The following is a 16,910-nucleotide window of genomic DNA, read 5'->3' as shown; positions in this document are numbered from 1 at the left end:
CAACATGCCGAAATAGACAGACAGACATGACTCATGCACCGGAGAAGCGTTGTGCGCAAAGTGTAAGCAGTGCGATGACGAATCGATTCGCAATGGTGAGCCCAGACAAGCTGCAATATGTTGCCACACATTAAACCCAATGGTGCATTTCAAGACAGCCCCACAGGAGATTCAATCGTCATTTTTTGCTCCATTCTGGTCATTTCTCATTCAAATAGCGCTTGTTGGATGACATGGAGTCTGCCTCGGCTGATTAAGGGCAAGATGAACTGTTGAAAGCCAAATTAACCAAACAACAAAATCTTTGGAAAGTGGGAGGAAGCAGGAGTACCGGGACGACGGGGGTTGAAAGGCCAAATAACTGAGTAGAACTCACTGGATCGTCAAAATCTTATTTTCCACTTTGTCTAGATTTGCCTTCATGGAATAAACTTGATTTCAAATAAATCACTATTGCAGCGCGCATAATAAGAAAAGTTATCCATTGCTACCCCCTCGTGGCCATAATTGGTATCGCCAGTTAAGCGAAATTGCTCATAAAAATACCTTTAAAAAAGTAATCGCAGCGACTGACTATCAATGGATACAAAAATCAAAAATGACAATCATCGATGAACGTTTAAAGTGAATTTTAAGTAGCAAGTCCAACCAGTGTTCGGCGCGTGACTTGTTTCCAGTCGGTGTGTTATTGTTGACGGACGTGCGTCACTCCTTTCTGCAAACAAGCAAAATAAGCGATCAGGTAATTTGACATCTAATGTATTCAGCATCCAGTACACATGTGCATCCTTTCCTTCTGCGACACGCATAGTTTTAGCCTTACGTTCAAACAATTTGTGCCTCACGCTTCCCCTATTTGTCACTACTAACTAGCTAGTTAGCATTAGCCATCTCGCTCCTTGCTTGCAGCAAGCGCTGTTTTTGTTGTTGTTTTTTTCAATATATATTTTCATTGTCACTTGGCAGCAACACGCAAGAACGTTGGATAAAAGGGAATATTGTAGCCCATGCATCATAAGACCTTTCTTTCCTTTTACCTGCTGCACCTGCCGGGTGGCCAGGCGTAATAATGGAGTTTGCAGAGTTGATCAAGACGCCCCGGGTGGACGGGGTGGTCCTCCATCGGCCCTTTATGCCCACCGTGGAGGGAACCTTGTGCCTGACGGGCCACCACCTCATCCTCTCCTCCAGGCAGGACAACACAGAGGAGCTGTGGCTGCTTCACTCCAACATTGACTCCATAGAAAAGAGGTTTTTCCCCGATTGATCATTTTGTTTGGTGTGACATCTCATGACATGGAATATTGACTCTCTTGCAGGTTTGTGGGTTCTGTCGGTAGGATCATAGTCAAATGTAAAGACCTGAGAGTGATCCAGTTGGATATTCCTGGGATGGAGGAGTGTATCAACATTGTTAGCTCTACTGAGGTAAAAAGAAATGAAAGAAGCTCGAAGGAAGCCATCCTTTGCTCATCTTCATTGCTCTCCAGGCCCTCTCGACACTTGATTCCGTCTCCCTGATGTACCCTTTCTTCTACCGGCCCATGTTTGAGGTTCTCCATGACGGATGGAATTGTTTCCGTCCTCAAGATGCTTTTAAAGACCTTGAGTCCATGGTAGGAAATGCAGTACAGCAATGGCGGGTGCTTGAGCTTGGCCCAACCTGAATCACCTTGAACAATACAACTATTTCAAACTTATTGTCATAGATTGAAAAAGATGTATTTATTTCTCTTCTGATTTCCTTCTGTCAGACAGACGAGTGGCGGCTGAGTGAAGTCAACAAGGACTTCAGCGTGTGCCCATCCTATCCTCCCCTGCTGGCGGTGCCCAAGGGCATCGAGGACGACTCGCTGAGAGTGGCGGCGTCGTTCCGTCACGGCGGCCGCTTTCCCGTGCTCAGCTACTACCACAAGAAAAACGGCATGGTGAGCAAACAAAAGCGTGTTTACTTTGTGGCGAGTGCCAACTCGAGTGTTTGATGTGCGCCGCAGGTGATGATGCGAGCGGCTCAGCCTCTCACCGGCACCAACGGGCGGCGGTGCAAGGAAGACGAGAAGCTCATCAACGCCACCTTGAGGCCGGGCAAGCGCGGCTACGTCATCGACACGCGGGCCATCAACGTGGCCCAGCAGGCCAAAGCCAAAGGAGGAGGCTTCGAGTCCGAGGCCAACTACCCGCAGTGGAGGAGGATCCACAAGGCCATCGAAAGGTGCTGGCTGCAGACGTACAAAACATCAGGCAGTTCAAACAATTTCTTCAGGAATGAAGACAGCAGGGGCCCCCCCAAATTGAACCTTGTGGAACACCGTACGACAACAATGGGTCAGAGTGGGACTCCTCGTTTGATTGTTTTCAGGTTCGGTGTTCTGCAGGAAAGTCTGATCAAGCTGGTCGAGGCGTGCAACGACCAGTCGCACAACATGGACCGCTGGCTCAGCAAGCTGGAGGCGTCCAACTGGCTGGGCCACGTCAAGGAGATCCTGACCGCCGCCTGCCTGGCAGCCCAGTGCATCGACAGGTTGACTCCGTTTTGATTTGGCGTGTGCTCATTTAATGACGCTATGTACGCCGCCGCGTCTCAGGGAGGGAGCGTCCGTCCTCGTCCACGGCACAGAAGGCACCGACTCCACCCTCCAAATCACCTCCTTGGCTCAGATCATCCTGGATCCGGGCTGCAGGACCATCCGAGGCTTCCAGGGCCTGGTGGAGCGGGAGTGGCTCCAGGCGAGCTCCGGTCTCTTCAGACTGGCCCTTTGGAAGCACACAAAGAAGTTCACAACTTGTTTTCTCTCCAGGCGGGTCACCCCTTCCAGCAGCGGTGCGCCCAGTCGGCCTATTCCAGCGGCAAACCTCGCCAGGAGGCTCCCGTCTTCCTGCTCTTCCTGGACTGCGTGTGGCAGATCCTCCGGCAGTTTCCGTGTTCCTTTGAGTTTGGCGAGTCCTTCCTGGTGCTGCTTTTTGAGCACTCGTACGCCTCCCAGTTTGGCACTTTTCTGGGCAACAGCGCGGCAGAGAGGTAAAGCCAGCCAGTGGTCTCGCCTCGCCTCGCCTCGGTCCTCCTCACTCAGGCCTCCCTCCCCGCCACAGGGCCAAAGTGTCCGTGTCTGACAAGACGGTGTCGCTGTGGTCGTGGGTGAATCGGCCGCAGGAGCTGGAGCGTCTGTGCAACCCGCTCTACGAGGCCAACGGTCTGGTCATCTGGCCCTCGGTGGCCCCGCAGAGCCTGCTGCTGTGGGAGGGTAAGACGCTAGAACATATCCAGAAAATAAACGTGCGTTCCACAAGGGGTCGCTGTTGTCTTGAGGAGCATATGCACCATGTTTGGGGCTTCTCAAGTCAGCTTGATTCCATGTGTTGAGGCATCACGCCATCATTTTTTTTTTCCACTACAAAACTGCTTGGTGAGACAGACACACATATGTTTTTGTGAAAACAACGTGTCGGGCCAAATCACCAAGCTGTGGTCCACATCGTCAGAGCAGAGATAAGATTTTGGATTGGAGACCGCATGAATAAAAACAAAGTATGTGGCGAAACTTGACGCTCCGTGGCGCGCTCACGTGTTGGCTTTTGGCGCTTTTCGCATGTTCCGGATTGTTCACGTTGCTTGAACTTGCTCGCTCACCCGCCGGCCGACACCTGAGAACAGTCGGGGGGGCATACATTTGCAGACGTGCGCCACATGTTTATTTTTGTATCCGCGTGTATTTGTTTTTGTTCCACGCAGATTACCACCTGACACATTTGGAAAAACACAAGGACCATTGTGTGCCTGCGATAAAGTCGATAAAGGCACGTGTTGACATTTCCGGACGGTATTAATGGCCGCCTCGTAAAAAAAATAAATAAATAGCTCGCCAGTCATAAGGGACATTTACGACTTACAGGTGCAGCTACTGACTGCGTCAATAAAACTTTGTGGCGCTTCAATTGCTCAATTTGATTTTCATCCAGGAAAAGGGATGACTTCATTGTTAGCTAAGCATTTTTGCGTTTGCTTCCAGGAGTGTTCCTGCGCTGGAACCGCTCGTCCAAGTGCCTGGACGAGGCCCACGAGGAAATGGTGCACATCATCGAGTACAACAGGGAACTCCAGAAGCGGGTCAATCTCCTGCGTCGGCAGCTGGCCCAGCTAGAAACGCAAGATCCGCTCCTGCAAACGCCCTAGAAGCGCCCGCCCGCCCGCCCGCCGGGCGGTCGGCAGGTAGAAAACCAGACGCGCCTCATCTACTTTCGAATCAATGCGATTGTTTTATGTTTACATCACACGGCCGCCCTTGGCATCGCTAGCGCCAAACATTCCTCACACAGAAGCCACACGGAGCCACATAACCTGTCCTACAGAACAGAACGTAAAGTAGTTGCTGCGGGGGCGCTCCACTGGTCGCCATAGCAACCAGGGCCTGCCATAAGGCAGAAGATGACTTCTACTAAGCGTAGCTAGCGTAGGCGAGGTCAGCCAGTGGGCGCTTTTACGCTTCATCTTGATTGTCCAAAGTTAATGGCAGCCGCTACTTCACGTTGGGTATCCTCGTCACATTGTGCTTTACGAAGAAGAAGAAAATGTGATTATTTTCCAGCTATTTGATTTTTGCTCTGTTTTATTGTGCAGCTTAAAGTTGATTTGAATTGCAATGCTCCAAAACACTTCAATCCTCAAATATGGTGGCATGACATTCCGTTTATATTCCTGTAAGACACTATGTGCTTAAAATTCAAATTGTATGTTTCCAGTTCCCACACGCACAATTATGCAAATGTTGTTTTTTTTTTTTTGGGTGTTTGCGCAAACAGAAGTTATTGTACTACTTTTTGTTTACGTGACAGAATGACGCCTCATGTACTCTTAACTTTGCCGCACTTATTAAAAGTATCAAGTGATGAAACCGGCGGAGGAGCATTTCCGTCATCATCGGGCTCAGCTGCATAAGTCCCCTCCACCCCAACTATTTTGCCGTGACGGCAAAATAAATAGTCCCGCATCACGCGTGACCGCTGCCGTTAACATCCGTCCTCCGCGTACCTTCGACGACTGCGTGAAGGTTGCGACACACAACTTTGTTTTTGGAAAAAGTGTGTCAGCTTACTGATTAACTCGTGGGGGGAGTTTTGCGACTGGATCGTTCCTCATCCTGCTTTGACGGGAAACGGGTGTGCTGGTTTGTCCGCTCGCCGTAGTCCCGCCCCCTTTGATTTCACACCACCGGCCTAAACATCGTCACGCTTCTTTGGCTGTCCTCTATCAAGGGCAAACACACCAGCAAAGTCAAATGTTTGTTTTTTTCTTGGACGACGGGCACTTGTCTGTTGTAAAAAAGGAAATTCATGCTTTGAGGGGATAGAGAGATTATAAAAAAAAAAGAGAAGTTTACCTCCAGAAAATGGTCGCCGTCTGAAGGAATCTTGGCATTTCCAAAATGATCACTGTTGAGAAAATCCAAAACTTATTTACGCCACCTCCCCAAAATCACGTTCAATGGCTAATTGAACTCATTCCAAAAAAGTGACTTTATTATGCTACACTGCCATTGATTGAAAGGCGTGGACACGCCAAGCACACAAAATTTCACAAAGGCAAACTCTTCAAAGGTCTTATAAATGATGCCGTCAATAAAACAAGCAAATGACTACTGTAACGAAGCAAAAAATCATCTGTACAGCGAATGAAAGCATTTGTGAGGCAATACAATGTCGCACAGCACTGTGGCTCTTTTAAACTTGCTCCAAAGTTGCAGAACAATAGTGAGTAAGTCAATCATTGCAAATGGCTTTTGTGTAAATCATCCAAATGTGAGGTGGAAGAAGTGGTCTTCTCAAGTCTTCTCAACGAGGAGGGAGTAAACAAGTCCATGGCCGGCCCAGTCCGCCGTGACGTCACATGGGCGCGGCCAGCGCCCCAGCCTGCGGCGCACCTCCGGGCGTCGACCAATCAGCGACGAGACCGGCTTCTCCTCGAACGCAGATGGCCTGTGATAAAGAGCAGCTGATGCAACACTGGCTTCACATAACAACACCAAGAGCATCACGACACACGCCCAACTCGTTTTAGAGCAACTCCAAAGCCAATCGGACTGCGTCGATCACTGGTGAGTACGCACAAATTCTACAAGAACACTTTTTTTTTCCAATCTTCCGTAATGGAACGTGCGCCTTTCCTTTGTTTTTAACACCCACTGCGATCGCCAAGAAATGATATTAGGCCAAAGATTGATTGAAATGTCCATTTTCGCATGATTTTGAGCCACGTCCGACATTTCTCAACACTGCGGCGCACATGGCGTGGTGGGGGCGGGTGGTGCTGCTGCTGGTGGGCTCCTTTGCACCACGTCAGCCTCTTTTATGCGTCATGTGCGTGGGGGGGTTTTGTGTAAACGCTGCCACCCAATCGGCTTGTGTCCCATTCAAAGGCCAACACAAAGGAGCTGCTGCTGCTGCTGCTGCTGCTGCTGCGTAATGTTTTGGGTGGTCACAGTTCCAATAAACGCCCTCCCTTGCTGATTGGGCGCCGTCGAAGGCAGGGCACAGCCTTGTATAAAAACTACTTCTTTTTTCTTCCTCTTTCCTTCTGCGGGAGCTGCATAATGCACACAGTGAGTACTTGGTCCCACCAAAACAAAAATCGCGTGAACTGGATGGAAATAGATGAATGGAAATGCTTAGTGGTGAGCTGAATAAATGTTCCATCAAAATAGTGGCGAAAATGGTCAAGCAAAAGAAACAAAGTGAAAATTTAATCGATAGAATGGAAATTCCGTGAAATGTTCATTTGTCCTTGAAGGTAGTTGAGCGAGTTTTACATTTTTAGAATCTTAACCTCTGTCAGTTTGGGAGTCCATTTTGTTCCTATTAAAATACAGCTCGCATGTCTTCACTCATTCGTCGTCCACCGCCGCTTCTACATGAGTTTGGTCAATATTTGCATTCTTGGGACGTGACTCGAGACATGGAAAAGATCCCGTGTGGCGAAAACATGGTCACAACAGGGCCTTTCAAAGACGCACAAAGGGTGGCAGTCAAACGGATTTTCCACCCGGTCGGTGTGATGAAATATAAATCCGCCCTCACAGGTTGCAAGTATGGCCGTCATCAGAACCCTCAGCAAGGTGGCCAAGCAGGCGTGCGGTTGCCGGCCCTTGGCCGTGGCGGTGCGCTCCATCAGCTTCTCGCCGCGCCAGGTCACGTCCGACGCCAGCTTCCACTCGGTGTCCTTTTCCGAGACAGACCACCCGAAGGTGCTCATCACGGGTGAGTGAGTGGAAATTGACTGGACTGTATTTGTTGAATTAAGTAAGGAGGTCAGTGGGTTGCCGTGGCTGGCAAGGCAACCCGAGTCGTGCGCCAGCTCGGAACAAAAGACCCTCAGCTTCATCCTGGTTTTTTTGGAGTTATTTGTGGAGCTAAACTGTCAACTGTCCATTGCAGGTGGCCTGGGGCAGCTCGGCGTGGGGCTGGCTAAACTCTTACGGTAAGAATCCTTTTTGGGCCACTGTGCGCGTGTGGTGCTTGTGTAACACGCCTCGCTCTCCAGGAAGCGCTTTGGAAAGAACAACGTCATCCTCTCCGATATCAGGAAGCCGTCGAGCAACGTTTTCCACAGCGGTACGTCAGCTAAAGTTGAAAATCAGCAATCGGCGGGCAAGGTGTCGATTTTGTGAGTGAGCCCATGTTTTGCCATCAGGCCCGTTTATCTACTCTGACATTTTGGACTACAAGAACCTGCGGGAGATTGTGGTGAACAACCGCATCACTTGGCTGGTCCACTACAGCGCTCTTCTCAGCGCCGTGGGCGAGGCCAACGTGGCCCTGGCCAGATCCGTCAACATCACCGGTGAGTCTCTCGCAAGTGTCTTTTTTTTTTTTTTTTGGAGTTTGGTTAACCGCTCGCTCCTCTCGTCGACGGTCAGGCCTCCACAACATCCTGGACATCGCCGCCGAACACGGCCTGCGTCTGTTCGTCCCCAGCACCATCGGCGCTTTCGGACCTACGTCGCCTCGCAACCCCACGCCCGACTTGTGCGTGCAGAGGCCCCGCACCATTTACGGTGTCTCCAAAGTCCACGCGGAGCTCATGGGCGAAGTAAGATGGAGGATGCATTCAACTGGTGGTCAAGGATTGAAGGCTTATCTTGTACTCTACTCCCCCCCCCCCCTTCAGTACTACCACCATCGCTACAGCCTGGACTTCCGCTGTCTCCGCTACCCTGGAATCATTTCTGCCGACTCTATGCCCGGCGGGGGCACGACAGGTGAGGGATTATTTCTGGCATATGACTTTCTATTCCCAGCGTTGACATGGATTGACCCTTTTCCAGATTACGCCGTGCAGATCTTCCACGACGCTCTGAAGACGGGCAAGTTCGAGTGCTTCCTGCGGCCCGACACGCGGCTTCCCATGATGTACATCGACGACTGCTTGCGCGCCACCCTGGAGGTGCTGGAGGCGCCGGCCGACACGCTCAGCATGCGCACGTACAACATCAACGCCATGAGCTTCTCGCCCGAAGAGCTGGTGCGGGAGCTGCGCAAGCACGTGCCCGAGCTGGAGGTCTCGTACAACGTGGATCCCGTCCGGCAGGCCATCGGTAAATTGGAGCGCGCGAGGGCGAGCGAAAAATGCGCCTTAACCCCGGTGGGTTCCTTCTCCGCAGCCGACTCCTGGCCGATGGATTTTGACGACTCCAACGCCAAGCGCGACTGGGCCTGGAAGCACGACTACGACCTGCCCGAGCTGGTGCAGACCATGCTCAACTTCCTCAGCGGCGACACGCGCATGGCCCACGCCAACTAGCCGCGCAGCGCCTGAGCTCAGCTAACGTAGCTTTTTTTGTACATAGTGTATAGAATGACCAAAGAGGTGGCCTGTGTACATAGTTGTTCTCTCTCTCTTTTTCTCTCTCTCTCTCTCGCTCTCTCTCTCTCGCTCGCTCGCTAGCGGTGCCCTTTAGAAAAAGCAATCCTGTGCAAGGAGGTGTGCTGAGAAATACTTTTTCAGAATTCTTTTGTTTATTCCGCAATATAATTTATTCTTTCTATTGGTGTCCAGTGAAAGCGCTTGAATATTTCCAATTGATTTTTTTTTTTTTTTTTTTTAGTCTGAGATGTGTAAATGGTTTCTGTAAATGTTATTTTCAGGGAAAAAAAACTGCTTTATTTGTTTCTTTTCTGCTGTTAGAATATTTTTGTGGACAATAAACCACTTTTTGGGCATATTTTGGCCCCATTTCTATTTTTATCTGGCTGATTTACAAAACATGGATGGTTTAGAATTGAACTACTTTAAAGAGCAGATATGCAAAATTGGCATTTAATTAGTCGTGCACTCGGTGCACTGGGAACATTCTTGACATTTCTGTACTTGCCCTGTGGCTTTGCACACCTGTTCAGGTTTTTCCTCTTTGAAAATTTGGGATTTCCACAGCTCACAACAAGCAGTTTCATGATTCGTTTTGCTAGGTCGTCGTCTTCTCGGCCAACTCTGGAATGTTCCTTTTCCAGCCTGACTTTGATTTCTTGTTTTGTAAGTCTGATAAGCATTTTCCATTACAGGCGGGAACTAGTTGACCTGAGGTTAGTATGTGGCGCTATTTTGATCTTGCCGCAGGAGTTTATGTAATCCCTGGAGTCTTTCCGCGTGTGTGTGCATGTGAAGCAAAGACGAACGCACACCGCAGATGAGAAGCATCACGCGTGCCACGACGATAATAGTTGACTTTGAAATTAATGCCATGTGCAGTCACGCTGGAGACTCTTCAGTGGCCTTCAAAACAGGTTCAGACGGAAAAAAAAAGTTATTAGACCATTTGATAGTATTAAGAAAGAATAAAATTGTAAACAGTGGGCTTGCATACATATAACAACTTTTTTTTCCATGTATTTTTTTTTGTTCTGCAAAGCCCAAACTGTGAGTTGAGCCCAAAATGTTGCTTGGACATTCCGAGGTTTCAATATTGCTTTCCAAGAAAAGTCGGTTGCGGTGGGCTTGTTTCTCACGCAGCAACAAAGGTCATCGGGGTAGTTGAACTGGGGGGAGACCTTCCTTTTCAAGGCACTTATGTAAGCCGCAGGCTTGGCTCCCGTCAGCCAATGGGAACGCTCCCAGTGCTCCGGCGGCTGTAAGAAGATTCCCACCGTGTGCCCAGGCTTACATGGGAGCAGACGACAGGGGGGTGCGAGAGATCCATAACAATGGAGTGCGGTAGACCTGTTGCCGTGGCGACGGAGGCCCACACAACCGTCACCACCCCGTGGGGTCGGCATGTAAAAGCAGACTGCGTGTTAGGGAGAAGACACAAATACAACTGACCGTTTTTTGTTGCTTTCAAGGAGTTTTTGACACATTCATTTGACAATCCTAAAGAAATAACAAGAATAACTTCTTGTTGCAGTTCAAAGTGGGTCGGGACCTAGTAACGCTGCAAGTTTACCTAATTAGATAAGAGTGAAAATGCAAAGTGTTTTTACTCCACTGGCTTAGTTGTCTCTACACCTCTTTTGGGTCAGCTGTCCAAGAACGCTTCCATCCAGCATTCCTGCAGAATCTCGCCAGACACTATCCAGGAAGTCAACTGTCAACACTGTTATTGGCCCCTGCTTCGTGATCCAGAGGCATTCATTTTTGTTTCATATCACAAGAAACTCTAGGGCGCAGTTTGTTTTCATCCGCTCCAAGACATTATTTTGACAATTAAGGCCGCAAAACAACCCAAAATTATATGTCCGAGTGAGCTCCCACGGATACGCCTTGGACTCGCCTTGTGAATCATACTTTTAAATCATAAGCATTAAAGCCAAAATGTCGCCTTGCAAATAGCCAGTTACATAAAAAGGGGGACAAGAATATTGCCCAGGAAACCAACTGAGCCAAAGGACTGCAGTTGGCTGGTTTTGGGGGGGGAGTTACAACAAGAGCCCATATTCAAGTGCAGCTTTCAGTGTCCAAGTCATGAATTCGAAACTGCTGCAAAATTGTATCACGTTTGGTGAAGTGTCCAGTTTTATTTTTTTCCTCAATGCATGTGACCCCCCCTAAAAATGGCAGCGGAGGGCTTTCGGGTTCATTGAACTTGAATGGCTATAAACGTCTCTTTTCTATGGATGTGGCGCCCTCTGCTGTTTTGTTTGTAAAACAGCAAAACGTTCCTGTATTTAAAAACGTATCCAAGAACAAATAAATAAAAAAATGACATCACTATGTGCTCCCTGTGATATACACTACAATATTGAAAATGGATAGATAAATTTTGGAAAAATTATTTTAAACCGGCAACTGATAAGACGCCGTGTTATTCTCGTCAGGCATCTTGTGAGACTTCTACACATGAAGCCGGTTGAGGACCCTCAAGATGTCCATGCTCGCCGAAAGTAAGGAAATTTATTTGTTTAATTTGCTGTTTTTATTGATAATTGACGATTTTCTTTTTTCCAGAAATGTGTCTGTTCGAGTATTAAGTGATAAACCTTTAAATGAATCTTAACAACAGTGCCTGTCTGTCAAAATAGCCGTAAAAAGTGCCGAAAGCTAACATTAGCATCTCTCTATGGGCACGTGTGTCATCGTTTAAAGCTAGCGTGTTCTCGTAATAAATGTCTTATAACACCTTATTCTTCTTTCTATAATGTAACGTAGTGTGATTTTTAGCTTATTTGTTACTCAGCTTTGCTTCATTAATACTGGCTGATGAAAAAGACGTATAGAGGAGGCTACAGTTAAGACTGAAAACCTGCCTGCATACAAAACCGAACACTCCCCCCCCATCACTTACATTGACTTTGGAAGTGTTCATGAATTTTCTGAAAGTAATTCCTCTTGTGTAAATGCTGCTCTGTTTTTCAGCCCGTAGAAAGCAAAAGTGGTCGGTGGACCCGCGGAACAGTACTTGGAGCAATGACGATTCTAGGTTTGGGAAAAAGCTGATGGAAAGTATGGGCTGGGCCAAGGGCAAGGTGCGTGTCCCAGCTACCCTCTTTGGAAGCCTTCAATGACAACTTTAGAAATAAAAATACCATTCACAACATTTACCACATGCAATGAATGTATATTCAATTTAATATCAATGGATATTAACAAATTATAAATGATTTTGACTCGAGTTGGACTCTGTCGCACATAGGGCCTGGGCAAACATGAGCAAGGTGACGCCGAGCATGTCAAAGTCAAAGTGAAAAACAACACCCTTGGCCTCGGAGTTGTTGTCAGCCAGGAGGTGAGCTTGTCTTTCACTTAACCTTTGTTTGTTTTTGCTTCCTGCAAACAAAATATGCCGAGCGAGTGCAAGTGTTGTTGGATGTCTCTACCGATTCACTTTAACTATGCCTTTCTGGCCTGTGCTTTTTCTTTCCAGGACAACTGGATCGCACACCAGGACGATTTTAATGACCTCCTTGCTCAGCTCAACAACTGTCATGGCCAAAACAACTCTGGTAATAAAAGACACGTTTTTCTGACTTACTTTAGGAACCAAAACTCGAGTTAGCAAGCTACACACCCCCAGAGAAGTAATTAAGAAACCGTTATGTTGATTTCTTGACATATTTTGAGTGAAGCCTACATTGTTGTACTTTTTAGGGACACTAGAGGGTGATGCAGTGCAACAAACGAGACGTGTGGGAAAATGAAGTAGCACAGGATTCATTTGGATTTCTGTAATATTTTTTTCCCCTCGTGTGCCCTACAGTAACTCAGCCAGAGGAGCAGAAAGGCTTCAGCCTGGAAGAGAAATCCAAGACATCCAAAAAGCGAGTCCATTACATGAAATTTGCTAAAGGTGCGTGCCCTTTTAAAACTGGAGTTGGAACCTAAAGCTGCTCATATGTTACATTTAGGAACAGTAGTCTTTATTTCATTTCCCACCTATTTTAAACTTATTGTCTTAAACGCATTATAATAATGTTCAACTGAAACATCTGCCATTTTGTACAAGCGAGATAGTTTTCTCTCTCTTGCGCCGTAATTGGATTTAAAACAAGTTCTCTAAAATACAGCCAAGCGTTTGGCTGAACATCACACCAATTCCCTTATTTTTCTTTATTATTAATGTTAAACTTTGATGCCATTCGTTGAGACGCACCCCCTCGCTTGGCTCACGGCTCAGACGCTCATCAGGACTCCGTCGGCCCGTGCGAGGTCACTCGGCCCGGTCACTGCCAGGGGAGGTTTTTCTTCTTTTTTATTTTTTTTTCTCTTGCATGTCAGGAAGTTTTGCCAGACAAGGCCGACACAGTGATAGGCACAAGGAGGAACTCGTCGTTAGGGATGACTGGAGAGCAAAATGAGTAAGCGCCAGGTCATATTTCATTACAAAGCCACTTAACGTTTGCACACAGTTGGCAGATGAAGGGCTGACTGGGGTTCACTTTGATTCAAGAAAAAAAGATGTGAAAACGCCTCGCATTAATGATGCAAATGACATTTAGCCTGCGCCAATAGCTTTCATTGACAGTCGAAACATCTAAGGTCAGTCCTGGAATGCGTTGCAAGAAAGCTCAGCTCAAAGTATAACGCAACCAAAACAAGACAAAGGGCTTCTGTCGCTTTTTGGCCTAACTAGGAAATGCGCGTCTTGAGCTACGCTGACTCACCGAGTTGAACATCAGCTGCATTTTTCAGGCTATTTGTCATTCATCTTTTTGTCATGATTTCGACACGTACCTACATAAACTCTCTTGGCTTTTCTCCCGCAAGCTGAATTTCACCATTGAGAAATGTTTTGGGATATTTTTTTGGGGGGCGAACGAGTTGCCATTTGTTAAAGTCGTTCATTTTTGCGGTAGCCGGTAAACATCTGGATGTGGAACATCCCCACGTCATTCGGCGGCCGCTTCCTCTTTCCTGTTTGGGGCATCTGGCGCGTCCATCTATGTGGACGCAGCAGATGACCCCGCCTGATTAAAAGGCAAATTGTGTCCGCTGGATGTCAGCTACCTGCGCAAGGGTGATGATGATGATGATGATGATATATTTTTCTGGAAAAAATCATGAACCCCAGCAGCGGACCTCCATCTTTGCCCCCCTCTAAAAATAGCCCGTGTGACAAGTGGCTCTAACAATAGCTTTCTGGTGAGTTTTCAGCGGTGATAAATGTCTACGTCCACTTTGTGTTGATTTCTTTCATTGTCTTTGCCCCGGGACGTACTCGCACCCCCCGAGCTGTCATCGGTGTGACTGCCCCCCGGGACTTTGACAAGTCATCCATTGGAGGAGACCCCTTTGCGTCGCCGCCACCGTCGAGAAAAAAGGAAACACCTGACTCGATGGCATCTGTCAAACAGTTTTGTCTCTAGAGCGGAAGGCTCATCATGGGAAATTGAGCTCGCGTGCGTTCACAAGATTCCCGTTTTTTCGCCAGGGGCATTTTGGAAATCTGAATCCATACACAACAAATTTGGGGTTGCCAAGATAGTTACGGTGTGGTCGGCCGAGTCGAGCGCCGCTTGCCGTGCCTCCTGTGCGTTGCTAGGCAGAAGTCATAATTACCTCTGCCAAAGAGGTTTTGTTTTGAGATGAGGCCAAAAAGCGACTTAACCTAATGACACCGAATTTCTTCAATGCTAATGTGATGCTACACTCGGCGAACGCTTAATTAGCAAATATTTACTGGCGATGAGGTGAAAATGGCAAAAGTTATCTGGATGGTTCCCTCCCATCTTTTTTTTTTTTTTATCGACTTCTTGTTGACGTTGGCGCTCTCTTTCTTCTAGGATTGATGGCGTTTGTTAGCGGCGGTTTTGTGTTTGCGAGGGGGGGTGAGTGAAATCTCTGCTGCTTAGTGGCAGGCCCGCGGCATAAAGCGGTAACCCACTTTTAATTGCCACCTCCATCCATCAGCTGTCACGCCCGCAGCCTGCTCCTTACATTCTTCCTGCGCCGTGCGTATCATCCACCATTGTGTAATCACCGCTTAGATTTTATTTTTGGAAATAACGTTGGTAAGACCGTCCGGTCGGACCGCTTCAGCGAAGCCCCGGCAACCCGATATATCGAACAACACGCTCGGCCCTCTGCCACCTTTTGGACGCGAAAAAGGAAACGTGGGCTTTTTATCACCACATCATTTGCACTTTCACCTGCCAGCCGGCCAATTTTTTTTTTTTTTTGACAGCCTCTTCCTCTCCCGACGGGTCACCCTGGACCCCTTTTGAACAGCGCGTCCCCCCCGCGCTCTCCTCCCGGCAAGCCTATTTATTTATTTAACTGGCTTTCTTGGTTGAGCTTCTCAGAGCCTCGCATGCGCACGGCGACTTCCAAAAGCCAAAGGGTGTGCGGGGAGATAGAGCTGGTAGAGCAATAAATAACCAAATGTTATCAGAGGCGCGCTGAAGGAAGAGGATGCAGCTGTACGAACAGGACCCGGGCCCGAGACGGACGAGTGTGCGCTCTTTGAGGCCGGCCGCGGCCCCGAGAGTTCTGGGAGTCTGGAGGCGGGGCCCCGAGTTTATTTTTCTTTGCCGTTTTATCCCGGCAGACACAAGCAAAGCCGCCCTTTCTTCAAGTTTGCGTACATACACTTAAGATGTCTGCATTTTTATAATTCCGCATTGGCGACAGACGTCGCGCTTGGCGACGTCCTTCCGCACTGCTCGTAAGTGGGAGATGTGGCGCTTAATAATCGCTTGAGTCTCCCCGCCGCCCCACAAAATAAAATCAGCAGCTTTGTTCTGCACCGATGTATTTGGTTTTGTTTTACCATTGTGTTTGAAAAAAAAAAATCCCTTTGTTAGTTCAAAATGTATTTTTTTTATTTCACTTTTTTGAAACGTCTTTTGTCATTGCAGGTAAAGACCTCTCCTCCCGAAGTGCAACGGACCTCAATTGTATCTTTGGAAAGAGAGCCGGGGCAAACAAACGTCACAAGCAGGTATGTCGCACAAGTACTTTTAATTAGGGACGTCCGATGCTACTCAGTTTAGACCTAAGGAGCAATTTTCCTTCAAATTGCCTGAAAAGAAAGTCCATTGTTGCGGCCCTCTCAAGTCAAGGTCCAACCGTACGTGAAAACAAACTCAAAATGGCGTCGCTTTTCCCACCTGGCCCAAGCTGAGCTAAAGTGCAACGGTGACCCAAAATTACCGGTGCTGATGCAGGCCCGAGTTTATTGCACTGTCCCTCCTCATGAGGCGGCCCGTGGCCCGGGATTAGCCTGATCCAAGCGTGCGGCTTTTAACGTCGCCGCCAGCGGCCACTGATGGGTGGCGAGAGCGCCCAAATCCACTTAAAGGATTTGCACTCTGAACCGCCGACACCACGTCCACCTTCCACCATCACACGCGTGTCTCCCGGGCCTCTCCTCAGGTGCACACCGCGGTATTGAAGTCTGATAAAAACTGCTGAGGTCTGTGGAAGGGAGAAAAAAAAAGTTTCCATATCTGCTCTTGGCAGTTTTTCAAAATTGCAGCTCTTTATTGCCTTCTAATTTTTGGAGGTTTGCAGTCGCTTTTACTAAAATGTGACTTGAAAAAGACAAAATGGTGCAATTCAGCTGCATGCTGGGCCACTGCAGAGAAGGCTCCTCAGTAATGTGACACACATTTTTTTTTCCCTCCTTCCTTGGCTTTATTTGTTATCTCCAACATTTGTCTTGAAGAAATTGGCACGGACGAATCCCCCAAACAAACCCCCTCGCAGGTGTCGAGCCGGCGCATCACAATGGCCGCCGCTCCCCGGCCGATTAGCATTGGAAAGGCGCAACGCAGTTCGCTCCCTAATCGCTCGGTTATGGCTTGTTATTTTTCAGCCAAGGGGGACGCCATTGAGCGACTGTATTGGAAAAAAAATTCAAGACAATTACAATGGCGTCCCGCGAGGCCTCGTATCCGAGCCCGGCAGCCTCCGAGCTGCGCGGGTGATTCACGACCCGCTCGGCTATTTACAACATTGAAAATACTTTTGCTTTCGCCGTCCGCGAGCGTTG

The 16,910-nt window shown here is 48.2% G+C and overlaps 3 protein-coding genes across 4 annotated transcripts in view; all 3 read left to right on the top strand.

The window, feature by feature from the left end:
- The first annotated feature begins 659 nt into the window (after positions 1-659).
- On the top strand, positions 660-4,966 carry mtmr9 (myotubularin related protein 9). The gene is made up of 11 exons (XM_085938034.1): positions 660-742; positions 1,062-1,251; positions 1,320-1,428; positions 1,491-1,616; positions 1,755-1,928; positions 1,995-2,212; positions 2,360-2,521; positions 2,586-2,727; positions 2,799-3,019; positions 3,091-3,242; positions 4,008-4,966. Exons 2-11 carry the CDS (start codon positions 1,070-1,072, stop codon positions 4,169-4,171), a joined length of 1,650 nt encoding a protein of 549 aa, XP_085794160.1. The 5' UTR covers positions 660-742; positions 1,062-1,069; the 3' UTR covers positions 4,172-4,966.
- A 1,347-nt stretch (positions 4,967-6,313) lies between these two features.
- Positions 6,314-9,212, top strand: tdh (L-threonine dehydrogenase). The gene is made up of 9 exons (XM_085938038.1): positions 6,314-6,593; positions 7,071-7,248; positions 7,426-7,468; positions 7,532-7,602; positions 7,682-7,831; positions 7,908-8,080; positions 8,159-8,249; positions 8,316-8,585; positions 8,652-9,212. The coding sequence occupies exons 1-9, from the start codon at positions 6,585-6,587 to the stop codon at positions 8,789-8,791; spliced, it is 1,125 nt and encodes a 374-aa protein (XP_085794164.1). The 5' UTR covers positions 6,314-6,584; the 3' UTR covers positions 8,792-9,212.
- A 2,080-nt stretch (positions 9,213-11,292) lies between these two features.
- The window catches only part of pinx1 (PIN2 (TERF1) interacting telomerase inhibitor 1), an 11,869-nt gene continuing 6,251 nt past the window's right edge, over positions 11,293-16,910 (top strand). For both annotated transcript variants that reach the window (XM_085938039.1, XM_085938040.1), the window contains exons 1-6: positions 11,293-11,364; positions 11,837-11,946; positions 12,114-12,206; positions 12,345-12,423; positions 12,678-12,767; positions 15,775-15,857. In XM_085938039.1, coding sequence (XP_085794165.1) covers positions 11,346-11,364; positions 11,837-11,946; positions 12,114-12,206; positions 12,345-12,423; positions 12,678-12,767; positions 15,775-15,857 — 474 coding nt within the window. In that variant the 5' untranslated portion in view covers positions 11,293-11,345. The remainder of the gene's footprint in view (positions 11,365-11,836; positions 11,947-12,113; positions 12,207-12,344; positions 12,424-12,677; positions 12,768-15,774; positions 15,858-16,910) is intronic.

Source organism: Syngnathus leptorhynchus, chromosome 18 (assembly GCF_054491065.1).
Source record: "Syngnathus leptorhynchus isolate UIUO chromosome 18, UIUO_Slep, whole genome shotgun sequence".
Taxonomy (NCBI): Eukaryota; Metazoa; Chordata; class Actinopteri; order Syngnathiformes; family Syngnathidae; genus Syngnathus; species Syngnathus leptorhynchus.
This window is presented reverse-complemented; position numbering and strand designations above follow the sequence as displayed.

What these genes read in the sequence shown, in the direction of transcription:
- mtmr9 (XM_085938034.1), top strand. Translation starts at nt 1,070, where the DNA reads ATGGAGTTTGCAGAGTTGATCAAGACGCCCCGGGTGGACGGGGTGGTC. An exon ending in ATTGACTCCATAGAAAAGAG is followed by an intron (nt 1,252 to 1,319) that starts GTTTTTCCCCGA and finishes ACTCTCTTGCAG; the next exon opens with GTTTGTGGGTTCTGTCGGTA. An exon ending in GGCAACAGCGCGGCAGAGAG is followed by an intron (nt 3,020 to 3,090) that starts GTAAAGCCAGCC and finishes TCCCCGCCACAG; the next exon opens with GGCCAAAGTGTCCGTGTCTG.
- tdh (XM_085938038.1), top strand. An exon ending in CCCGAAGGTGCTCATCACGG is followed by an intron (nt 7,249 to 7,425) that starts GTGAGTGAGTGG and finishes TGTCCATTGCAG; the next exon opens with GTGGCCTGGGGCAGCTCGGC. An exon ending in GCCCGGCGGGGGCACGACAG is followed by an intron (nt 8,250 to 8,315) that starts GTGAGGGATTAT and finishes ACCCTTTTCCAG; the next exon opens with ATTACGCCGTGCAGATCTTC.